The 26,430-nt window shown below is 31.9% G+C and overlaps 3 protein-coding genes and 1 pseudogene across 7 annotated transcripts; all 4 read left to right on the top strand.

Moving 5' to 3' along the window:
• The first annotated feature begins 821 nt into the window (after positions 1-821).
• LOC107619665 (lectin pseudogene) lies at positions 822-1,753 on the top strand (annotated as a pseudogene).
• A 2,758-nt stretch (positions 1,754-4,511) lies between these two features.
• LOC107617007 (floral homeotic protein AGAMOUS-like) lies at positions 4,512-6,870 on the top strand. The gene is made up of 4 exons (XM_088499322.1): positions 4,512-4,750; positions 5,149-5,161; positions 6,314-6,367; positions 6,709-6,870. The coding sequence occupies exons 1-4, from the start codon at positions 4,512-4,514 to the stop codon at positions 6,868-6,870; spliced, it is 468 nt and encodes a 155-aa protein (XP_088355448.1).
• A 6,665-nt stretch (positions 6,871-13,535) lies between these two features.
• LOC107616421 (uncharacterized) lies at positions 13,536-17,202 on the top strand. The gene is made up of 3 exons (XM_016318381.2): positions 13,536-16,157; positions 16,247-16,346; positions 16,441-17,202. The coding sequence occupies exons 1-3, from the start codon at positions 13,582-13,584 to the stop codon at positions 17,200-17,202; spliced, it is 3,438 nt and encodes a 1,145-aa protein (XP_016173867.2). The 5' UTR covers positions 13,536-13,581.
• A 1,200-nt stretch (positions 17,203-18,402) lies between these two features.
• LOC107616422 (uncharacterized) lies at positions 18,403-24,860 on the top strand. 5 transcript variants are annotated; one of them, XM_088497730.1, is made up of 10 exons: positions 18,403-18,749; positions 19,236-19,316; positions 21,632-21,716; positions 21,801-21,851; positions 21,967-22,074; positions 22,159-22,291; positions 23,412-23,541; positions 23,628-23,951; positions 24,019-24,120; positions 24,195-24,860. In XM_088497730.1, exons 3-10 carry the CDS (start codon positions 21,638-21,640, stop codon positions 24,219-24,221), a joined length of 954 nt encoding a protein of 317 aa, XP_088353856.1. In that variant the 5' UTR covers positions 18,403-18,749; positions 19,236-19,316; positions 21,632-21,637; the 3' UTR covers positions 24,222-24,860. The 5 variants fall into 5 exon arrangements, with proteins under 5 accessions (XP_088353856.1, XP_088353857.1, XP_088353854.1 ...); XM_088497731.1 differs by having other exon boundaries at positions 19,233-19,316; XM_088497728.1 differs by having other exon boundaries at positions 18,403-18,811.
• The last annotated feature ends 1,570 nt before the right edge of the window (positions 24,861-26,430 follow it).

Raw genomic sequence — 26,430 nt, 5'->3', positions numbered from 1 at the left:
CGGAGTAAACACACACAACTATGTATACGCTATTACTGGCGATTTCTGCCTTCTTTTGTGAGATAAACGGGAGAGAAGAAGATATGAAATGTATGTAGAGAATGACAAGGGTTACATATTCTTTTACCGCTGCTGAAAATTTGTCTTATTGTATCTCGTTTATATTGTAAATGTATTGATTTAACACGTATCTCGTTTACCGTCTAAACGAGATAACTTTGCACATATCTCATTTACACTGTAAACGAAATATATACGTATCACATGCATATGTCTGATCTCATTTACAATATAGACAAAATACATGCAAAATTATCTCCTTTACATTGTAATGTAAAGAAAATTAAGTTTGGGACGAATTTTAATAATAATTTTTAAAATTATTTATTTCAATAATTAATATATTTATTTAATTTATTTAAATAAAATATTCTCACTTACACGCATATATTAACAGCTATTAGAATTTCTAAAATACACAATATTTTTTAATATTATATATTTACAATTATATTAAATATACACTAAAATCAATCATTTAAATTATTTATTAATATAAAATACACATTAAAATATAAAATATATATTAAAAAAATTAAATTACATATATAAATATATAATTAATTAATTTAATAATTAATTTTTAATATCCACGTAACATTTTTTTTAATATTTACAGAAGTAACGTTTTGCATGCATCATGCGCCTTGAACCTACTGTCACGGAGTGTCACCCACTCTATATATACCCAATAAATTAGCACTAAACTTGCAACCCACACTAAACATAACTTATTCTGCGGTGTTATACTTATTTCCACTTTATACGTACCAGCCATGGCGTCTAACTCCAAAATACCCTTATCCCTTCCCCTTCTTGCCTCCGTGGCCATCTTCCTCATCCTACTTCACAGTGTGAACTCAGCGGATGTCACCACTTTCCTCTTCGACAGGTTCGATCAAAGTAACTAACGAGAATCTCATCATCCAAGGCGACACTTCCTTTTCAAGCAACGGAGCCTTGCAACTCACTAGGGTTGACAGCAGTGGCGTCCCACAAGGAGGTAGTGTCGGCCGAGCCTTGTACTCCGAACCCATTTCGCTCTACGATAAATCCACCGGAAGAGTAGCATCCATATTCACCTCCTTTATCTTCCTCATTTCTTCACCTTCTGATACCCCGGGTGACGGCCTTACCTTCTTCCTCGCTTCGCCGGATACTACTATCCCTCCTAACTCCGGTGGTGGCTACCTTGGCCTCTTTAGCGCCTCGAATGCGCTCAACAACACGCGCAAAGAGCTCGTTGGTTTTAAATCCACATCTGACAAAGTTGTTGCTGTTGAATTTGATACGTACCCTAATCTCAATCTCGGGGATCCCGATTACAAACACATCGGAATTGATGTGAACTCTATTAAGTCGGAAGTTACCGCTGAATGGGACTTTCAAAATGGAGAACCGGTGGCGGTAACAATATTCTATGATCCCAATGCCAAGACTCTTAGAGTTTATGCTTCTTACCGTAATGGTTACAACGTGGACTTCACTCATGACATAGATTTGACCACTGTTCTTCCTGAACAAGTTAGGGTAGGGTTCTCTGGTGCCACTGGACAGTACTCACAAATTAATAACATAATATCTTGGTCTTTTGGTTCAATTTTAGGGAAAAGCTTCAAGGTTGAGAAAGGTGGTATTGCAAGTGTTGTGTAATGATTGGGCATGACGCTACATAATAATAATAAGGACAAGTACATGTGACTGTCCATTGTGTATGTGAATACTGCACTGTGCTTGTGGTGTTACTGCCTTCTATGTAATATATCTATGAACAATGAACTCTTCCTAATAAGATGCTTTTTTATTTTTGTACTTTTCTGTTGTTTTCGTTTCGTTAGGAAAAGTGACACATGTCAAGGAAAAGAAAAAAAAAAGATAGAGGTATATATGATTTTTTAGGAGAAATATAAAGGAGAAAGTTTAGTGCACTAATTTTTAGTTAATTAATATTTATCAATTTTAATGTTTAAATTTATAATTTTAAATTCAAGATTAAATGTTTATGTTTTAATATTTAAAATTTTGGTGATGTTACACGTACGAATTTTTTTTATGGTAGCTACTCCAATGAAGATTTAATGATTATCATCATGTGAAGATACATCATTTTGACCATTGAATGATAGATTGTAGCCCACCCAGGCTTATTGGATTTATTAGGAGTTACGGTAGTTCGAAGTTCCAATTGTGAAGGGGTTTTTGAAGTTCTTCCCCTGGGATTAGGAAGAGATTCTTAGAGATATGGGCTACCTCCTATTGGTAGTTATTAGTTACGGCTTTCGTAACACAATAGACTTACTTCTTTCCGACTTCGGATTGGATTCAATAGTCAGTTCCCAGATCAAGTAGAAAATTCAATTCCTCCGGATCTTAGCGCTAACTTAATAACCCGACTATGTACACTAGCTCCGGCTTATCTGTCTGCAGGAAGGGCTGGTATTCCAATAAGCCTACTTGCTGCTTGCGTAACCTATTTCTAGCTCTCAGGCCCCCTTTCTTATTTGAAGTAAAAGTGTTACATTTATTTAAAGTGTTGCTAAATAAATAAGTTACACTTTTTAAACAAGAATCATCATAAGAAGATGTTTTTGACATCTTCATGGAAATAATTGCCTTTTTTTATAACCAAATTCAATCAAAGTGCCAGAACGTCAATGAAAAAAAATGTGTGCATGTATCACATGCTTCATCGGGGGATAAATTTTTTTGAAGAGTATAAAAACTTATTAATTGTACTACATAGCACATAATTTATTAATATAAAATTCTTTGCACATTACATATAAATTTTTGTATATAATATATGTATTTTGTTTGTTGAGTGAGTCAATATTTTGAGTATATAATCTTTAAAAAATTTATGTATTGTACATTAAAATTTTTGTATTGTGCCTATTTTGTTGATTCAATATCAATATTATTATAGACATCTAATCTTTTAAAAATTTATATACTGCACACCAAAATTTTTATATTATACACCAATATTTTTATGTTGTGCTTTAAAATGTGTGTGGCATGCATAGTTTGCTAGTTGGACAATAATAATGTTATGTGCATATAATCTTCAAAAAATATATATACTACTTATCAAAATTTATGTCACTACAAGAAAAGAGGCCTATGGCTATGCTTTTTTTTTGCTACGCTTTAAAAGGGTGGTCAAAAGTGGTCAATCGCCACGCTTTTACGATGGTGGCGATTGATTAGAGATTTGATCACGTTTTTTTTTGCTACGCTTAAAAAGTGTGGCGAAAGGGGTCTATGGCCACGTTTTTATAAGGGTGACAATAGAGAGAAACAGGTACGCTTTTAAAGGGTGGCGACAGGGTTTCGTTATAGTGACGTTTTAAAGCGTGGCCGTTTCTTATAACTCTTTTGGCACGCTTTAAAAGCATGGCCAAAAGGTCCTTGTACAAAATAAAACGCTTTGTTTTACTTCCTCATTCAAAACGCGGCTTATTATCTCCTTCATCATTCGAAATCCCCTTTCTCTTCAAAGAACCTGGAAGGCCAGAACCCTAAAAGCTTCAAAGAACCCCAATCCTCACCCCAGCACTCCGCGAAGAACCCCAGCCCTCCGAAGAACATCGTCGGCACTCGCAATGCCTCCGTCGTCACTCTCTCTTCTGGCACTTCCACCATCGCTGCTCCTTCGGCGGTGATTCTATCTGGTGGTGACTCCCTCGTCGCACACCGTCCGTCGCAAGCCCTCTATCGCAAGTCTCTCTGGTGGTGACTTCCTCCGAGTTCACTCGATTGACTCGGAGCAGCCTCTGGACCCTGAATCCATCTTCTCCGAGAACGATGAAGGTTCGAGCCCTAAATTCAGGGAGCGAAGAGGGGTTCTCCACTTGTTCCGGAGCGCTCTTCTCACTCCTCGATCCCAAGCCCTAGGTCTCGCTCTTCTCTTGTCTTCATTCTCACCATTCCCAATCACCTCTCCTTTGATGACCTCAATCGCTGGTGCGGACCCCTCCTCCACCATCTCCACCGCCTCCTCTTCATCAGGTACCGTTTCTTCTCCGCAAATGTTTGTTGCTTTCTTTGCATATTTCTTTCGTTCAAATTCCAAAATCGTGATTTGACATGTGTAGGAATGATGGAATGGAAAATCGCTACAGTGTGCTGATTGAACTTAGTTTTATCCAGCGTGCAGCTATTGAAATTGTACTTTGACATAGAGTGCATACTATGCTATAAGATTAGAAGCAAATGAAACTATTTTAGAAGCTAACAATATAAATGTTGTGAACTAAGTTGAAAAAATATGCTGTAATGAGATAGATAGATTCCCCAAAAGTTTTAATATTTCATTGTCTTTTCCTTTTTAGATTTTTCCCTAACACAAACACCATCTGGAAGCTGATCAAGACCAGAATTTTTCTTCATATTGTTGAGAAGATTTTGTGGTGTGATTTTTCAGGGTAGGTATAGGTGAAATAAAGAAGATGGCATTTCCAGGAGCAAATGAATCCATTTCAGGAGCAAGTTCACCACAGAGAAAGATAGGAAGGGGTAAGATTGAGATCAAGAGGATTGAGAACACTACAAATCGCCAAGTAACCTTTTGCAAGCGCAGAAATGGTCTTCTCAAGAAAGCATATGAGTTATCTGTGCTTTGTGATGCTGAGGTTGCTCTTATAGTTTTCTCCAGCCGTGGTCGTCTTTATGAATATGCTAATAACAGGTAGAGATTATTTTCACCATCATTCTTCCCTTTTTTGTGACATTTTTTCTTCCAAAGTTTCTTAGTTCTTTTGTTCAGCTAAAAATTATGATTTTGGAGTTCTTAGATTTTTGTTCCTATAAATAGATCTTGTGAAGGATTTGATTTTGGAGAACAAGAAAAATCACAATCATTTTCTTTTTTTTTTTTTGTGATTCAGTTCTAGAGATATAGAGATTTTATTTTTCCTCTTTATATCTCTGTTGTTCTGCAAACAAGAAGTTCCACTTGTCTTTCTTTACTTCTTATTTTGACTTTTTCCTTTCTATATGAGCCCTTTTTTTTTAATTTATGTTTATATATATTTTTATGTTTTTCTTTCTGCTTATGATAATTTTTCTTAGCTCTTGGTTTGTTAGATACATAGATCTGGTGCAATAGAAGCCAATTGGGGTTGTTGTATTTGCTATTATTATGTGGGAATTTCTAGTACCAACAGCTATTTCTGGTTTTATTGCAAGTGACATGAAAGGATTATAATGTTGCTTGATAATTATTTCTGAAGGGCTTATAATCATAATAAAAAATTAAAAATTAGTTATGACTAGTATTATTAAGTTTTATTATTTAATTTTGTTGAACTTAGTTCATAAAAGACTTAGATCTGTAATATTATTCTAATTTAGAGAGGGTATAATTTTTGTGCTGAGATTTTAAACACTAACTTTTTCTACACAATACTTAGTTTATTATCATTTTCAAATTTTAATATATTTTTTATTAAATTTATATATTTACTCTGTTTGTTCTGTTGCATTAGATTTTAAGTAGAAATCTCAATTCAAATCACCTTGAAGAGGAGCATTTGGACGGAAAATTTATATGCATCAGGATTTGTGTATATCTTATGTATGTGTATACTTTTTATTTTTGGTATTAAAATAATGGATAAAAAGTAAAAAAAAAATCTTATACATAATAAAAAAAGCTTACACGAGTGATATACTAAAGAATAATACAAATATACTTTCTCTGACATTATAACAAAAAAACAAAAATAATAAAACTATGCAACTCTTATTTTGTCCTACATTAATATGGAACATTATCATTTTTTTAGAATTGATTTCCATCTCCCCTCCCCCCAGCCCCAAAAACAAAATCATTAGTCCTTGAAATCTGTTAGAGGACAAAGCAATTACTAATATAATAATTGCAAAAAGTATTATATTTCCAATTTGTATTAAAGTTGAGGCACTATGTTTGTTCTATATAAACTCTTGAATGTCCTGTTTTTATGCTGAAACTAACATAGACAGATAGCCTGAAATAGAAATATATGCATATCTGGGTCTTATATAATCTTACTTGCTGTGATTAATTAACACTGGCCTGCTTGCATGGACCAATTTACATTTAATAGATATATTGTCTTGTAGACATAGTTCCACATCATCATTTTATAGGATAGCATTTTAATTTTCTAACAACACTAAGTCTTCATTGTTATTAGCACCACTGTTTCTAAGTATATTTCCCATTTCAATACGTGGTTAGTGATTCATTGTTATTTCTCAAAAACAGATTTTGGATGAATACAACCGTCTTCTAACATCTCAGTTGGAAACTCAAAGACAAGTAAGTTGACACTAATGCTCCTAAAACTCATTCTCTAGGATATTTTAATAATAACTATGGAAAACAGTCTCTGCTTTGGATGTATAAACTATAGACTATATCATATCATCAAGGTTGACTGGAAACTACTTGTTCCTGACATATCATTAGAAGTATTATAATTACAGGAGTGGTTAGAATTTAGGGGTACTGAACCTGCATGCTTTGGTTTATGATAAATGCTTTAGGATTATAGATAAAGCTAAATAATGATTCCCTCCATGTGATGATTTTTTGATGCAATAATATTGCTGATGATGTGTGACTGAACTCGGATTCTCTTTGTGCCGTCGTTGTTGTAGTATTCTGAATCTTTGCTGGCAGAGGCAAAAAGCAAAGTGGACAGTTCTGTCTCTGAAGCAGTGGAGAAAGCTGTAACTTCTGGATTGCAGGACACCGAAGATAAATTGGAAAAGTGTATAGAAGAGAGAAATGGTGTTGCTGAGGTGAGGAAGGAAGTTTGAGGGCTAAAGGAAGGAGGAACAGCAAGGGTTTAAGTTGTATTGTTCCTGTATTTTTCTTTAGTTTTTCGTTTTGGAATTTGAACTCCAGATTTATTTTGTATGTGAGTATTAGTTTTCTAATGTATAAAATAATTATAGCAAAAATTATATGTCACTAATAACTGCTTGATTTGTCTTGTAATAAAAATTGTATATTATATTTTATAGGTTTAGTAATAAAACAAGGACTGAAAATTTATATTGTGCACGATGAAGATCAAGTAAGGAAAAGAATTTTTTTTTAAAATTTGACAAGGCTTTCGCCACGCTTTAAAAGTGTGGCCGTATATCTTGCTATTGCCACGCTTTAAAAGCGTGGCCATATCTTGCTATTGCCACACTTTGAAAGCGTGCCCATATCTCGTTATCACCACGCTTTAAAAGTGTGGCCGTATATCTTGATATCGCGACGTTTTAAAAGCGTGGCTGTATCTCACATATGGCCACACTTTAAAAGCGTGGCCATATCTCCCACGTACAGCCACGCTTTTAAGCGTGGCAATATGTAAAAAGCGTGGCGATAGGTCACCAAAAGCGTGGCGGTAGTTCAAAAAGCGTGGCAATAGAGCTTTTTTCTTGTAGTGTGTGTTGTGTACTAATATTTTCTTTGTGCATCAAAATTTCTATACTTAACAATTTTATTGAATATATTAATCAAACAAAAAAAAAAAGAAGAGCGCTACAAGAAGCACGCACATAAATTAAGTAAAACTTAGTTAAAAATGACTAGGCCGCCTAGCTTTATTTTCTTGTAAATGTGTTTTGAATAAGTTTTATAACACATCAAACACAACACAAAACAGGTTAAAATTTTGAAACTTGCAATATAATTACTACAAGAAATTACTAGAATAGTGACCGATTCTGGTAGTTGTTAAAATCTTGGTCGCTAATTTGAAAATAGTGACTAACTTCAGTCGCTAACCGTTATCAACTGATTTTCCATTAATACTACAAAACTAGTACCAAACGATATTGGTCGCTGAATGGCGACCACTGTTTTGGTCGCTGTGAAAATCGGTCGCTAAATAGCAATCGACTTTTCGGTCGCTAAATCAGTTGCTGATAAAATTGGTCACTGATATTTGATCTGAAAATCTAAAATCAGTCGTTAAATCGGTCACTATTATTAATTTTCTAATTATAGACATTTACTAATTTCACATATACCACTATTAAAACTTTATTTTCATAAATAATTATATTTCAACAAAATATAAAAAGAATCAAACATAAATCAAATTTTCAAATAAATACAAAAAATATTCATAATATCCATATCAAAATATAAAAATTAAAAGAGACAAAATTTATAAATACATCAAATTTATGATGTACAATTTAAAATGTACATTGATGGATTTATAGCCAATAACTCCAAATGAATGCAAAAAACAAACAAAAAAAAAATTTCATTTACATAAAGTGAAAAAAATCCCTGACAAAACTAAGACAGGTCCTCTTCTATGTCTTCTTGTCTGCCTCCCAAAGTGCAACCTTCTCCCTTACTCCACAGCAAAATCATCCTATCACATTACAAATAATAAATTAGAATCATACTCCAAATCTTTCGAACATTTTAGTCTCTAACAAATTTAATTTTTCAAATAGTCTCCAAATTAATTTTTCGTTCTTACACTACAAGAATTTGACAAATTAGCGACGAATTTTTGCGAGAAATATTTTTTGTCACTAATCCGTCACTAACTTGCGAGGAATTAGTGATGCACTAACGACAAAATAATGAGCGGTCACAAAATACCCGAACTTGAGAAAAACGACTGATTAGTGAGAGATTTACGAGTAAGGTTGTTTCTCGAAGATTGACTTTTGTAGCTAAAAAAAGAGCGAGGAAAATTTCGTCGCTAATTTCTCGCAAATTAATTAGCGAGTGACAATATTCTAGCAAATCAGTCGCTTAGGAGTTCAATCGAATAAAAGTAAAGTAGCGAGGGATATTATTGTCACTATTCCGTCGCAAGTGTTTGCTATACAAGTAGCGAGAAACAATTCACACACTAGTTTGTCGCTAAATAAACTTTGTGTGAAAAGGCTAATTAGTGAGGAACAATGTCCCTAGCTAATCTGTCACAAAGACTTGAAATGCATTCTGCAATGGACAAATTCCTAGCTAATTTGTCGCTATAGTTTTTATTTTTAGCGAGCAATTCATTTCTCGCTAATTTGTTGCATAATATTTTTAAAATTCAAAATTAGGGTAGCGACAGAAAATAGTCGTCGCTAACTCGTCGCAACGGATATATCATTCAGCTAGGAAAGTGTTCCTTGCTAATTAGTCGCTAAAGTGGAAATACGGATATTGAGCGCCTATGACCTAAGTAGCGAGAAATTTGCGACCGCTTAACAACTGACACACTTCGTTTGCTGATTTCAAGTCGCTGATTAGCGGGCGAAATACATTTGTCGCTAAGTTGTCGCAAGTTTAATTTAGCGAGCGACTTGGCAACTGCAATCTTATCGCAAAGCAAAAGCTATATCCTACCTATTTTGTAGCAAATTACTCGCTAACCTCGTTGGAAATCAGTCGCAAAGTTATAACAAATCCAAAGTTAATCGAGAAAATTTTAGAAGTAACTAGTCGCAATTGAGTCACGAATCAAAAGCTTATTTAGTGAGGAATTAGCGACCGTTTAACAACTGATAGACTTTTCTCGCTTATTTCATGTTGCTACTAATTTGTCAGAAAAATGTTAGTCCTTATTTTGTCATTACTTTAATTAACGGCTCATCCGGCACTATCGTGCCTATTCAGCCACTTTTTCTATTGAGTTTAAGAAATTAATTTTATATTTTTATTTTTAAAATTATAAATTAAATATTAATAATTGTAAAGAAATTATGAAAAAGATAAAATATATTTAATTATTTAACATGTAAAATCTTTAAAACAAATAAATTTAAATTAAAAAATAAGATTAAAAAAATATAAGGTTGTTATTATGTGTAACTAAATCAATATAAACACTTACTAATATTATTTAAAGATTAGTTACTTATAAATGTTATTAAATTTTATTTATTTTCTCAATCCTATTTAATTAGAAGAAAATTTAAAAATTTATATGCAAAGCATTTTTTTATTTTCATCCATAATTCTAATAGATAAAAAAATGTATTACTTTAATTTTATCTTAAATATCTTTAATTATCTTTAATTTTATTATTTTTTAAAATTATTAATTTATATTTTGATTATATCATCTCATCATATTATACACTATCCTTTTATCTTTTTATTCTTTATACATGTATAATTATTATTATCTCTAAATAATATAACTGTCATTTTAAAAATTGGTCAAAAATATAATTATCAGTTAAATTTTCTTTCTTCTTTTTACCGTTACCTTTTTATTTGGGCAAATGACCTTAATAAACCTAATGCATTTCAATATGTCCTGATTATCCTAATTCAAAAAATACAACGTCAAAGTCTCAAACTACGTTTTTATATAAATCGAATTGATTTAGCGAAACACATAGTAAATGATTCGATTTCCTGAATAAAAATCGAAACGAGTTAATTCGAATTACGTGAATGGTTGAAAAGTGAATAAATCGAATTTAGTGAATTCAATTTCTAACAACGTTTAAATCAAATTAACAAGATTCGATTTAGGTAACAGATTTCATGCCCAACATAAATCGAAACCATTTGATTCGATTTGATGGTTTCGTAAATTGAATTTAAATATTTCGAGTTACATGCATTTCTCGTCGTGCATAATTCGAATAAATTTGATGGTTTTATTAAAATACTTTGCATAATCAATAATAATTTAAAAATTAAAAAAATTATTTTATTCCATGCATTAAAAAAAAGCTAACAAAATATTTAATTACGAGATTTTTTTAAAATTAATTTTTATTTATTAAATTAAAAATAACATATAAAATAACATAATTTGGTACTCTTTTAAGTACTCTCAATAATAAGATTATTATGTATAAATTGTTGATTCTTTTTGGACAAAATAAATAATAATAATAATAATAATAATAATAATAATAATAATAATAATAACAATAATAATAATATTGACAATACTTAATAAAGATAATAATAATAATACTTAATAAAAATATGAGCTCAACGTGAATTTTTCACTAAAATGAGAATCAAATATAATACTCTTTTATATAACTAATAATTTTAAAATTAAAAAAATTATTTTATTCTATGCATTAAAAAAAATAAGCTAACAAAATATTTATTATTATTGTGTATTGTATAACTATCGTCTAACTAATTACTTAGTTGGCATGTTCTTAACTTAGCTTCTTACTACTCTTTCAAAAAAGATAATGTCAATAAAATCTTATACCCCTAACTTATATAGTTAAATCCAACTTCATCATGCTGCTGGTTGCACCATTATTAAATTTTAAAAATATTATAATAAATATAAATATATAAAAATTAAATAAATTTGTATATTTATTAATATATAAAATTATAGTTTAATTTTTAATAAGAACAAATTAAGGTCATTTGTCTTTATTATTTTACACATAACTTATATTTTTATTATCTTCTGTATTATTCTACTGAGTACATATAATACTCTTTTTCTATCTTTATTTCACTTAATGAAAGAAATAATGATAGATATATGTATGGAGAATAAAAATAATGAAAATAAAAATTAAATATTTCAAAAGGATAATGACTAATGATGATTTAAGATATTAAATATAAAATAAAAAAATATAGCAATTAAAATTATGCGAAAAAAAGATTTTTTTTTAATTTAAATTTTTACATTTGCTTCAATTTAAATAAGATTGAGAAAAAAAATTTACAAATTTAATATTATACTTAAATTTATTCAAATTTTATTATTCTATATATTAGAAAAATTAAATAACTTATAAAATTGTTACTTTTATTTTTATTTTTTATTTATTAATAATTTATTATTTACAAAATTTTTATTTTTTATCTTAAATTTATTATTCAAAAAATATAAAAATTAATTTTCCAAAAATATTAGGAAACAAAAGGGGGCATAAATGGTGTCGTCCCAAGTCCCCCTCCTAAGCTGAATGACCACCAACCCTGAACCCCCAACGTCTCTCTCACGCCATTATCATCTTCGGTCGCTCTGTGTTCTCACTCTCTCAAGCTCGGTCACCGCGCTCGTTGTCATCTTCTTGCTTCGGTCGTCAAGCCAGTTGGCCAGCTCTCTTCACCATCACTGTCTTGCACCCAGTCGCTTATTCCCCATCATCGTCAACGCAGAAGCAGCAGGTCCCGGGGTCGCACTCTGTCTCGTCATCCTCTCGTACTCAGAAGTGCGCCTTCCCTGCGCTCGTCGTTGCCGGCAACGGAGGTAGCAGGTGGGCTTGTCTTCATTCATCTTCTTACTTTGAGCCTTGCCTCAGGTTCCTTCGCACAATCCAATTTGGTGAGTTCCAATTAATTTCTCATTTCTTTCTGTTCTGAAATGATCACTTTACTGATTGAGCTTGAATGCACTTTGATTTTGTTGTCGAAAGATGAATTTGTTGCTGAAAGTTGAATGTGTGGCTGAAATTTGTTACTGGAACCTTGAATTTTTTGCTTATCTGAAATGGTCAGTTAAATTTGTTAATTGCTGAAAGAATTTGTTACTGATTGAACTTGAAAGCACTTTGATCTTGTTGTTGAAAGTTGAATTTGTTGCTGAAAGTGGAATGTGTGGTTGAAATTTGCTACTGAAACCTTGAATTTTTTGCTTATCTGGAATGATCACTTAAAATTGTTCATTGCTGAAAGAATTTATTATTGATTGAACTTGAATGCACTTTGATTTTTTTGTTCAAAGTTGGATTTATTGCTGAAAGTTGAATGTGTGGATGAGAAATTTGTTACTGGAACCTTTAACTTGTTGCTGTTCTGAAATGATCACTTAAAATTGTGTTTCTTTGATTTTTTTTACCTATTTTTAAGTAACTGGGGTTTTTCAATTGTATAAGTCTACTTGCTTCATTTTGAATTGGTTCATGTTCATTTGTACTCTCTTAAAAAAAATTGGATGATTTGATATTTATGATAACAGGGATAGGGAAGCCGTAATCCTAATCAAATAAGAAAATAATAACAATAAATATCAATATTAATTCTAAGAGATCACATCTGATATTCCTTAATGTTCTAGAGATATTATCTTGATTTTCAATAAGGCATATATACTTGTACTTATCTCAAACTTTCATTCCCCAATTTAAATCCAGCTAACTTAGTGGATCACTACTACACACTCACTTTCCACATTTGTTATTGAAAATTTTGTGCTAGAATCCTAACCATGTTATTGATATTTTTTTTATTAAACCCGTTATATCTCCATACTTTTTAACCTCGTGACTTGAAGTTCTTGACATGAGATTAATGATACCCAATTGTTTTTGGTTTTTCTAATGCTTCAAATTGTTTATGATTATTTTCTTCAAGCTTTGTATATTATCTTTTTATGATTTATATCTTTATTTTCAAATTGAATGTATTATGTTTGTTACTTTATAACTTGTAGAAAGGATTATTTAGTGTGATTGTGAATAAAAATATATTAATAAAATTTTGGAGAAAATATACACGAGAATATGTCCATTTATATGCATGTTAAACATTGGTATTACAACTAAAATGAAACCTTAGTCCAGATAATCATGGCGCCCAATAGAAGTTGGATGTCACGATGGCAAGATTGCACTGGTCATCTAAGCGAGGAATTTAAGAACGGTGTTGTGAAATTCATAGATTTTGTAGAAAGAAACCCGACAGTCATTGATAGTTTAGGTCGCATTCTTTATCCATGCACAAAATGTAAGAACAGGCTTAGGGATGAAATATTCTGGGTCGAAAAGCATTTGTGTGATCGTGGATTTATGGAGGGTTATATAAATTGGACTGCTCATGGTGAGGAAAGATGGGTTGAACAGGACGCAACAAATGTTACCCAAGAACATGAAGAGGAGAATACAAATCCATATGTAGACATGGTTATTGATGCTGCAGGTGGTAACTTAAACGTAGTGGAAGGTTTAGAAGAGGATCCAAATCCATCCGCGTCGAAGTTTTATAAGTTGCTGAGGAGTGCTGACGAACCTTTGTGGGATGGCTGCACCAAGCATACAATATTGTCAGCTGTAACCCAGCTAGTTAACTTGAAGTCAGAATTCAACATGAGTGAGAGCTGTTATAATCGAATGGTTGCCATAATCAAGAGCATGCTCCCAGAATCAGAGAAGTTGCCAGAAGATTTCTACCGGTCAAAGACAATGATTCAAGAATTGGGATTAGGATATGAGAAAATTGATGCTTGTCCTAATCACTGCATGCTATATTATAAAGAAACAAGTGACAAGATTAGTTATGTAGCCTGCACAATGTGTGGGCATCCACGATTTAAGCCAAAGGCAGGGGATACATGTAATAGTAGTAGGGATGTGCCATACTCAATATTGAGATATTTTCCTATTACTCCAAGGCTTCAACGTTTGTTTATGTCTAAAACTACTGCGCAATATATGAAGTGGCATGTGGATGGAGTACGCCAAGATGAATCGGTGATCACACATCCGGCTGATGCTGATGCTTGGAAACAATTTGATGCCACCCATGAACTATTTGCCCAAGAGTCTAGAAATGTTAGGCTTGGACTTTGCACTGATGGTTTTAATCCATTTTCTGGCTCGAAGACTCCATACTCATGTTGGCCTGTGTTTGTCACACCTTACAATCTTCCTCCATGTATGTGCATGAGAAGAGAGTACATATTCCTCAGTCTTTTGATCCCTGGACCGAAGTCTCCGGGAAAAAAATTATATGTTTATCTTAGACCACTGATTGATGAGTTAAAGGTTTTGTGGGACAATGGTGTTACTACTTATGATGCATGGGAAAAGAAAAATTTTAACATGAAGGTAGCATTATTGTGGACTATAAGCGATTTTCTGGCTTATGGAATGTTGTCTGGTTGGAGCACACACGGTCGTCTTTCTTGTCCGATTTGCATGAAGAACACTAAATCATTTCGACTACAACACGGTGCTAAACCCTGTTGGTTTGATTGTCATCGACAGTACTTGCCTGTTGGTCATGCATTTCGTCGTGATCGGTACTCTTTTAAAAAGTCAACCGTGGAAAAGTCTTTTCTACCGAAACGAATGAGTGGAGTTGAAATCTTAAATGAGTTGGACAAACTCGAAGAAGCTAACTTAGGGGCTAATCCGAGAGGAAAAAAAGTCACCATTCATAATTGGGTGAGAAAAAGCATATTTTGGGAGTTGCCTTATTGGTCAACTAATTTGATAAGACACAATTTAGACATTATGCACATTGAAAAAAATGTTTTTGACAACATCTTTAACACTGTTATGGACGTAAAGGGCAAGACAAAAGACAACGCAAATGCAAGAGAAGATTTGAAGATAATATGCAAACGCCCTAACTTGGAGTTGGTATTTGAGAATGGAAAGTGCAAAAAACCAAAAGCAACATATGTCTTAGATTCTCAACAAAGGAGGACAGTATGCGAGTGGATAAAGCAATTAAAATTTCCTGATGGTTATGCATCAAATATTTCACGATGTGTTAATCTAGCAGATGGGAAGATATACGGAATGAAGAGTCACGACAGCCATGTTTTCATAGAAAGACTAATTCCATTGGCCTTTCGAGACGTGTTGCCAAAATCCATATGGGGAGTGCTAACAGAGCTCAGCTTGTTCTTTAAACAAATTTGTGCTACTGAAATACGCTCTGATGCTGTGGAGAAGGTAGAGATTTCCATTATTGAAACGGTTTGTAAGCTGGAAAAAATTTTTCCGCCAGCTTTCTTTGATGTGATGGAGCATTTAGTTATCCACCTCCCTTATGAAGCTAAGGTTGGAGGACCTGTGCAGTATCGATGGACGTATCCATTTGAAAGGTGTATGCTATACTTAAAACGAAAAGTACGAAATAAGGCAAGAGTTGAAGGATCTATTTGCGAAGCATATATTTTGGAAGAAATTTCAAATTTTACTTCTATGTATTTTGAGTCAACAGTACAAACAAGGCGGACTCAAGTTCCTAGGAACGATGATGGTGGTTCAAATATGGATGAAAATCACTTGTCTATTTTTAGATACCCATGCCTTTCCATCGGGCGAGGTTCAAAGAAATACTTAACTGATGAAGAGCTTCATATCGCCCACACATACATTCTTGTCAACTGCGAAGAAATAGAACCTTATCTCCAGTACGTCAGAATTAGTTTTTATATTCATATTATATATAGACTAATTTTACAATTAATCTGAATGTTATATTGATTACTTTATTTATTAGACAATTTGAGGATTCACTGAAAGAATTACATCCAAATATCTCCGAAGATGAAATACTAAATGCCTGCGATAAGGACTTCAGTAGATGGATAAAGAATCAAGTGAGTGATTTTTGAAATTAAATACCTATAACATTAAAATTATTTTTAAAGCAAGAATGTATAACTTTCAATTGGTCTTTGTATTCATTTGTAGGTAGATACAGGTCACATTGAAAGTAGAATGATTCAACAGATAGCTCATGGTCCTTCCAAGTCTGTCACTTCATACAATGGCTTAAAAGTTAATGGATATAGATTTCATACTAAGGATCACGACAAAAATAGAGCTACCATGAATAGTGGGGTATGTGTTAAGGGAAATATTTATGGGGAAAATGACTTAGACTACTACGGCATTCTTGAGGAGATATTGGAACTGTCATACTTAGGCTATGGAAATACTGTATTTATCTTTCGATGCTGCTGGTTTGACCCAATTAATGGAGTAAAAGTTGATGAGAGATATGGGTTAGTGGACATAAAGTATAAATCAAGACTACAATCAAACGAGCCGTTTGTTTTAGCTGAACAAGCACAACAGGTATATTACACAAAATACCCACATAGTGGGTATAAGTCTAGTGGGGAATGGTGGGCAGCTTGTAAAGTTAGAGCCAAGCTCTTTATGAATGAAAGTTTGCATGATCCAGATGAAGAACCTAATGAGAAGGCTGATAGTAATGATTTTTATCAAGAAAGTGTATCTGAATTAAGAGAGCAAAGTGTTGTTTTGGAGGATGAAGTTATTTCATTGTTTGATGCAAATGCTCCAATGGAAGATGTAAATGTAGAAGATATAAATTGTCCAATGGACATTTTGCTCAATAATGAGTTCATCAACGATAACGAAAAATTTGATAGTGAAGATAGTGAAAGTGCTAGTTCTGAACTTGAGAATGAAGACTATGTGATGTAGATTCACATATTTTCTGTCTTTATATATCTCATATGTTCGATGAAATGTCTCGGCCATTCTACAAAATCAAGGTAAGCTTTTATGCTTGTTCCATTGAATCTCTTTTCAAATCTATGTTATGTTTTAGTTTTAGGGTTTATATAATAATTAAAATTGTTATTTATTTGTTTAGATATCACTCACAATTGAGAATATGTTTGGGGTTTAGCTATAATAGTGCTTGAGACAATAGATGTAATTTAATTTATCAAACTGGACTTATAATTAGATTTTTATTATTTATTATTTTTTAGAAAAATACAATAATTTTAGAATATTTGTTTTTAGAATATTCTATATTTCATTCTACATAACAAATAAAAACAAAAATTTAGAGAGTTTGTATTTTTAACAAAAAATAATTAGAAATGATCTAATTAAAATATTTATCTAATAGAGGGACTCCATTCTAAACTTTAAACTATAAAGATCTAATTAAAAATTTGATGAAATTATAATTGAGTCTTTATTTTATCATTATAATTTTTAGTGTGATTTCTATTCTAGTAGAGTAATAGTAAAATGCTTATTCTTCATGTATTTAAATATTATTTATAATATTTCTTATCTTTAATAAAAAAAATAAAAATAAAAATAAAAATAAAATCAAATCTTCCTAGCTTTTTTTCAACTTACTACACCAATTGGTCTCAATCATTTCTTTAGAGTTGGTGATTCTCTAGGTACAAAATTAAATTCCCATGTCAAAATTAATGTTCTTCAATTTCGGAGGGCTCTATATATTTAGTGTTTTCTTTTTTGCTTTCAAATGTTATTTCTATTTAATCTTAACAAGATCATTATTATATCAGTAATTCTTCTTATTTGTATCTTTGAAAAAAAATAATAATATTATATTATAATTTTATAATAAATTATTAACATTATATTGTATTAAGAATAATGAACTGTCATAATCGAAAATTTTTTTTCAAAATTTTGTTGAATGTTAATTTAATTTTGCTGTCTTTATTTAATTTGTTGAATATTAATGTAATTCTCACTTCAATTTAATCGAATATATAAATACGGTTAACCATACAATCAATAAGACAAATTAGTTTATTTGCTTTGGATTGATTAAATAGTTAATTTAAATTATATTTATATATACATCTTAAAAAATAAAAAAGAAAAAAAAAACCATACAAGTACATGGTGCCGTTTTAGTTAGCAATCAGAAGAATGAAAGAGAGCAAAACCAAAACACCCTAACTACTCTTGCCCTCAGCTATTTCACCTCACTCCCAAAACTCGAGAGCACAACGGTGCTTGACTTGCTTCGATCGCAGCAGAGAAGAACATGCAATCTCCATCTCGTCGCCGTTCTTCAACCTGTCCAGCCACCACCGTCATCGCGTCTGCTCTGTCGTGGTGCGCGCAGCGCCAGCTCCATCCAAACGCCTGTGTTCTGTCGCCTGTTCGAGCCTCCACTCAGCCGCCATTTCCCCGCTGTTGCAGCCTCTCATCCGCCGCTGTGCATCCCTCCATTCAGCCATCTCCATCGAGTATGAAAGCTTCATCTCCCTCGCCCTCCTCTTTGATTTTCAGAACATTTGAAAAAACTTAGGTGATTTATTTTCCTTCTTCTTTATTTTATTAATTATTCAGTTATTATTTTCCTTGGTTTTTGTTTTAATTAGTGAGTTGCTGATTCAATTCTTGTTGTTCCAACCCTTGTGGTTTTTTTGTTCTTGAACTCGTTGGTTTTTAATTTGCCTTTTATTTTTGTTTGTGATTTTTTGTTTTAAATTTTACTAAAATTTAAATTCTTATTTAAAAAAAATATAAATTTTAAATTTAAAAATAAGAACACAAAAATTTCAAAAAATTATACTATATCTAATTTTAAAAAAGCGCTAAAAGTAAAAAACATAAAACGCGCGCAGCGCCTTTTGCAGTCCCACTATCTCCACTATTTCCCCTTCAGTTATTAGTTCACCATAGAAACAGAAATTAAAATAAGGATTGCTGGTGCCATTTGTTTGAAGTAGGTTCGCTGAAGGAGGTTCGCTAATAGAGGTCTGATCAACGACACCACTGAAGGGTCCGCTGCTCTTTTTCACAAATCGCAGGTTATGTTAATCTCTCCCCAGGCTTGTTCTTGTCGATAATTTAATATGATTGTGATGGTACTTGCATTCAAAATTTTCATGGATTATCCCATCTTTGTTGGATTAGATTTTGTTGCTGCGGTGAATTTTATTGTTCATTTTTTATTTTTTTTAAAATAATCTATATCTGAGTTTGTTGCCTCTATATTTGAGTTGTTGAAAATATTAGTATTCATTTGTTAGGTTGATGAGAGAGTTGCATTGGAATCTTTCCCGCTATATATTCCTTAACTCTTTTAGGATGATCAAGGTTCAACGGGATAGTGGAATTAGTTTAGTCCGGTAAGAAAAAATCTATATGAATATAAAAATTGGCAACTAATCATAAGTAAAATAATCAAAGGTTTCAAATAATATAATTCAATATTTTTAGTACAGCATAATCAAATGTCCTTATATTGATTGGTGGCTGATTTTGGAATTAGCATGACTAGTCCAAACTGACTTACCTACTATTGGTTAAAAGTATACAATCTTTCCTTCAATAAATGTTGTAGTTTATTATCACTAGACACTTTGCCGGAGAGAAAAGTAAAAATCCTGAGAAAGCAAGCAATTGAGCAGAAAAGCCCAAAAAAAAGTATAAGAACAGGATCACTACTAAGGTCAATTATTGTGCTGGCAGGCATGTTGAAGACATGAATAGTTCTAAATATATGAAAAGTAAGAAAACAAAAAAAATGGCATGATGCATTGTTCTGGATAATACATTCTATTTGTTTCTTGTTACATGATGACAGATTCCTGTTTGCTGAAATTTAAAACATGTATGGATTTAGCTGCCTTTTGGTCACAGTAAGCAAAGCATATTCCTAAAGAAAAATGGTACATGAACTAGTCATTTGTTAACCAAATTTTAACTCGAACTAGTTATTTGTTTTGGTGCCATAATGTGCATTTTTGTTTTCACCTTCGAATTAATCTCTTTCTACACACTGATTTAGCTCCTCTTTGCTGTTCTTCTAATACCTCTTTTGTTCCTTGCTTCCTCTTTTGTTTCTATGTATGAACTCAATCAAATGGGATTTCAACTTTTCCAAATTGTGATCCTAGAACTTGTGGGACTTTTATTTCAGCTATGAATTGCACAAAATTTAATCTTGATTTTGGAACAATACGTCCTGTGTCTATTAATTTCTTGAGGCTCAACCAAACACTGCCCCAATCTTAAAAGAAAAGTAACAAACTGAAGTGGGGGCAGTGGATGTGGTGTTACTATTATATGATGTTAATGATGGAAAGAGAAGAATAATAATAACATTTTAATATAATTGTGATTTGTATATTGTGTTGTTTATTATTTTACTAAATAAACCTAAAAAAATTGTGTATTGTTATGTCTATGTCTATTTGTGTCTAAGTCTTATTTTCTTCCCTTCATTAACAAAACACAGCCTAAATTTACATCACATGCAGAACTACCTTTTTGCCTTTGCTGATTAGTAATGCTTTGAATAATGTTTGGGTGCCTTAGCTAATTAGTGACTCTCAACTCTTTAATATTTTGCAGGGGTAAAAACAAAATGGGTTATTTAAGACAGGGTTTGAATGGATTATTACTACTAAGGGAGAAGAGAACTATTATTGTTGGGCCTTTGCCATCATTATTTGTTTCTGATGAGATTTTATAACACCCTTTTTATTAGATTCACTCACGCATTTACACCAATTTACTACCGCAATGTTTTTAGCCTTAGACTTAGATAAGAGATACCTTTTGCCTCCCTGTGATTTCTTTCTTTGACTATATTATTATTATTATTATTATTATTATTATTATTATTATTATTATTATTATTATTATTATTATTATTATGTGAAATTAATTTGTTGAGATATGTGATATATGGAGTTGTTGACCAAAGAAAAAGGCAGAAGCACATGTTGGGTTAGTGAATATGTTTTTATTGAACATGTCATCATAGGAATTAGGATAGGAACTCATGAAGACTATAACTTTGAGTTGATTTTTCTTATTTTCACCATACACTCGGTAGTAGCTATATATGGCATTTTGTGGTCAAAAGAATGATTCATATCATTGTTTGGTTGCTTTGGCTGATTAGTAATGCTTTGAATCATGTTTGGTTGCCTTAGTTAATTAGTGACTGTCAACTCTTTATTGTTTATTTTTTTTAAATTTTTGTGATCTAAATTGTGCAATAATGTTTTATTCTTCTTATTTATTGGTAACTATCGTTCCTAGGTATCTCAACTGGTTGTATTTTAAATATTTTTAATAACACTTTCTTTTCTTTTTATTCTTTATTTGACAGATAATCATGGCACCGAAAGGTAGGGGTGGACGAATAGTACGAAACACTCGTATTGATCAATCTCGGCTTCCCTCGCGTATGTCAGGTATACATTTTCCGTTTAATTTATTTTACCATTAACAATTCTTTATTTAGGAAATATGATGTGTGCCTATTTTATTGAGTTTAGGTGAGCAAAATGTTGATATTGATTCTTCTCAACCATCGGTACATGTGTTAGGTACATAGCTATACTATATATTTGAGTTATATGTCTTCATTGTGATTTATTTAATCCTAGGCTAGGAAATGATTTTATCGCATCTATATTTTTCTTGTCTTTTTCTTTTGTTTAGGTCAACAGAGTAATACTCATGATGAACCTCATCTTACACAATTGAATGTGGGATCAGCATCACAACCATCCCCACAAATTTTATCACAACCATCACCACAATTAGATGGTATGATTTACTTCAGCGGCTAACTGTTTACGTATTCACAAATAACAACACAACTAATTGAAAATTGTCTCTTATTCACTGTAGGTGCGAATTCGTCTGACGCATCTGCTTTAGACGCAGAAGATAATGAGCTACCTAGTGTTGGACAATCAAGTTTGCATACTGAAACTAGGAGTAACAGGAAGCTGGTAATAGCTGTAGAGAAAGGCGATAAACCGTAAGTAGTTATAAATTTATTTTGACCTATAGCATACTTTCTACTTGAAATAAAAAAGAAGAATATCATTAAGTGCAGTACCTTTAATTTATTAGTTTATTACTAGATTTTAGCTCTGATTATGTTGTGAGTTGTATATATATTTATTTCACACTTTATCGTGTTCAAATTATCACAAAGGTAGAATTCATGGCTTTGATTTTACTGTTCATTCATTAATTTTGTTAGAAATGCATGTGCTGTATTTTTTAAAAGAAGTATAATAACATATAAAAATTAAATTAAAATAGTATATTATTCTATTAATTGTATGTATTTGTGACACTTGGCTGGCTTCTCCATTGAGATTACTCAACTTTTCTATTAATTGTATTATTCTATTAATAGATAGATAGATAGATAGATAGATAGATAGATAGATATGATCACACAAGTCTTGATGCCAAGCCTTGAACATCCAGCTTATCTAAATGTTAAAATTATTAAAACTGATTCAATATACTCCTACTTGTTTTTTCTGTGCAATCACAAATTAAATTATAGTGATGCTGAAGTTGTTACTTTTGCTTATTACTCCTTTATTATCGTTACTTTTTAAGACATGTTTGGGATGAAATGAGATCACTTCTTTTTCCCTCTTCATTTCTTGTGGGTTTTACAGTTTGAGATAAAATATATTTGTCTTTAGTGCAAAAGACACTAACCTCCCGAGATTTGGTAAATTTGTGATAACTCCTCTCTATTTGTCCGAGTGACATTCATCTCTCTTTAAATGATGCATTAGGAGTGTTTACAGTTTACCATTATATTTTAGAAAATACAAGAGTACAACATTATTATTACCTGAATTTCATTTAATCAATGCATGATTTTATAGTGCATTTGATAAACTTGATTTTTATTTGAAAAACTGTTTGTTGGGATTGCTTGCATGAAGATAACAATGGTTGCTGCTTTAGTCTTGCATTCTTGGGAGCTTTATATTCTTTTGATCTATTTTATTTTCATGAATTATGTTAAAGTTGAGTAGTATAGCTAAGTCTAGAATTTGTTGTTGCTTTGATGATCTATGTTATTGTGTGTTAAACTGTTTTTGATAATTGTGTATTTTTTAATGTAGGAAGAGATTTACAGATCATACGGTAACTCGTGACATCACGAAAGATTTATTAAGTAGGATGCCTTCTCCAGCGCCAAGATGGCAGGATTATTGTCCAAACATGAAGGACGAATTGTTCAAAGATTTTCTGGTTAGTAATTATAATGTTGTTTCACTGCGATTTTTTACAAATAATTGGATTGAGTATTTGTTAATTCTTTTACTCTTTAAATTTAGGAAAAACATGAATTTGCATCAAATTATGATAAGGCTATGGCAAGAACTGTTTGGAATAAGACAATGCATGACCGCTATCCTGATATTTTGAAAAGAGCAATGGATAGAGCTTTTAAGGAGGCAAACTCTACTAGTATTGCTGATATTAAGGGTCATGGACCTAAAGCAATGAAAGTTGATGTTTGGAATGGCTTAGTTGATCATTGGTTAGATTCAAAGTGGCAAAACAAGTCTGTGGCCGGTCAAAAAAATAGGGCTGCTATGCCTGCTCATAAATTACACACTGCAGGGTCTATCAGTTTTGGCGAACACAAGAGAAGAAAGGTATAAAGAAAAATATTGTCTATAACAAATGATTTATGATAGTCTATTCTAATAAATGTTGTTACAGGAAGCTAAGTTGAAGCGTCGTGTATCTTTCCTTGAAGTATATGATGATGTTCATAAGAAAAAAAGTGGAGAATATGTTTCTGAAGTATCCAAGGGAATTATTGTAAGTGTCTTTAATTTTGTAGTATAATTTAGTTTTAGTTTTCTTAATAATATGTCCTTATTTTTCTGCTGTAGGACTCATATGGAGAGGCAATATCATAAAAATATGGAGAAGATTTAATAGATCAACCTGAAGTTGATCCTGACGTGTGGACAGAAGTTGCAGGAACCAACAAGAAAGGACGAGTTCATGGGTTAGGCCGCAGTCTGGATATTGGTATTCATGATCACAGAGATGTGCCATTAACTAAAGATACAGGTGTTTCTACAGTCAAGTCAGTTTCACAAACAGACATCACTGAGGCTATTAAAGAAGCATTGCCTAGTGCTATAAATGCAGTCTTGCCTAGTGTTGTAAATGAAGCTATACAGAGTAATTTACTGTCTCTCCTTTCTAAGATTCCAGGATTCCCCCAAGAGAAGAATCAGTAGAGTGATTTTGCTGGGAATAATATTTGATTAGGTGGCTTATGTTAATGCATTTTGTTAGGCTTAGTTTATTATCGTAGTTTATTTTTTTGATAGACAATTGATTAGGCAATTTGTTTCATTTTCAGTTTTTATAGAAGTTGGCTTACTTTTATTGGTAGTTTACTTAGTTGATAAATAATTATTTGGATTGATTTTTATAGTTACTGTTAGATTTAACTTGTTTTGGTATTTTATTTGTGAAGTATCTATGTTGGAGATGTTGCATTAGACTTTTATTTTAATAAATATGTTGGGTTTATTTTTTTTAAACATGTATAATTTTTATGAACTAATTTTATTTTTATGCATTATAATCTTTCATTTCAATCAAAAAAACAAAAAATAATATGATGTTTATTTTAGTATAACGAAAAAATTGGAATTCTAACTGATATTCTAGTAAAATTAGCGACGTACTCGCTGTTGATGATGGTGACAAATTAAAGACTCTATTGCGACTGAAACAATTGTAAGATACCTATCGATTTGTTACTATTTTAAAAGAAATTTGCGATGACATTTTGCGATAATATTGCAACTAATTGACTACATATTATTTCTTAGCAAATTAGCGACTATTTCATAACTCTACTTTATAATTTCGAATAGCTTTGGTTTAGCGATAAAATTCCTACAAATTTGATTAAGGATTTTCAAAGATTAGCTATAGATTTGCTACACAATGTGACAGATTTGCGACCATATTAGCCGACAATTTGCGACGAGTTAGGTTCGAAAAAATTCCTCGCTAATTAGCGTCAACCAACCATCCCATTTTGTCTACGCACTTAGCTTTCATTTAGCGATGAATCTGCTGCAGTAGAGTTTATCGCTAATTAGCGACTACCGTTTAGTCCATTTCTTCTACGGAATTAGCTTTTACTTTAGTGATTGATTTGCGACTATTTATTCGGTAGCTAAAAAACTTTCCGATGAATTAGCGACTGTTGTGTTTGCGTCACTGATCTGCAACTTGTAATTAGCGAGGAAACCATTAGTTGCTAGTCGGTAGCTAATCTGCCACAAATTATATTTTGCGTCAGATTAGCGATGATTTTACGACTCTTTTTGTAGTAGCTAATCGGCCAAATTCTTGTAGTGTTATACAATGTGCGAAACACTTGGATTTCAATTTTATATATATAGCTTGAAGAGGCTTTCTGAAACTTTTTCAGTTTCACCATTTTAACGCTGGTTTAATCTATTTCCTCTCATATTGTATGCATGTTTGTTTATTCTGTTTGGTTAATTATTTTTGGAACCCTAGAATTGCACATTCTTAATTAATCAGTGTTCTAGCAATACAGTGAAATTCGTTGAACTGTTATAGATATAGAATGGAATTGAACTTCTAGATTATGGCTTCTCTTAATCACTTATTGCAGCAGATAAATTTATCTATGCAGAAATTGTAGTATTAGGATTATTTATTGCAGTATTATTCTCTCTTCTGTGATTTGGAAGTTGTAGAAGTAGTTAGGTGATATGTTAAGATACAATATTGAAAGGTTCCTTTTTTTTCTCCTTCTGTTTTATGACCTTCTTTTCAGCTTAAATATTAATGGAAAATAAAATTAACTTTGTCTATGACCTACTTGGCTGAGGAGTGAGGAGTAGATACTCTGGGATGATATCAAGTTTGGTGGAAAAGCCCAAACAGCTTTTCATAAAAGATATTAGGTTAGTGCACTGATTGATTCTATGGATTTGTCAAATAGGAATTGGTTACTGACCTGGTTATTTTGGTGGCAAGATGTTGCCCAAGTATAATGTCACTGCCACGTTAAGGTTGGTTTTAAATTAATAAGGAACATGATTTATTTCCTTTTTTCTTTTCGAA

Source organism: Arachis ipaensis, chromosome B9 (genome assembly GCF_059453495.1).
Source record: "Arachis ipaensis isolate K30076 ecotype BB chromosome B9, ASM5945349v1, whole genome shotgun sequence".
Classification (NCBI taxonomy): Eukaryota; Viridiplantae; Streptophyta; class Magnoliopsida; order Fabales; family Fabaceae; genus Arachis; species Arachis ipaensis.
Note: the sequence above shows the minus strand (reverse complement) of the source record. Positions and strands in the feature narration are given on the sequence as shown.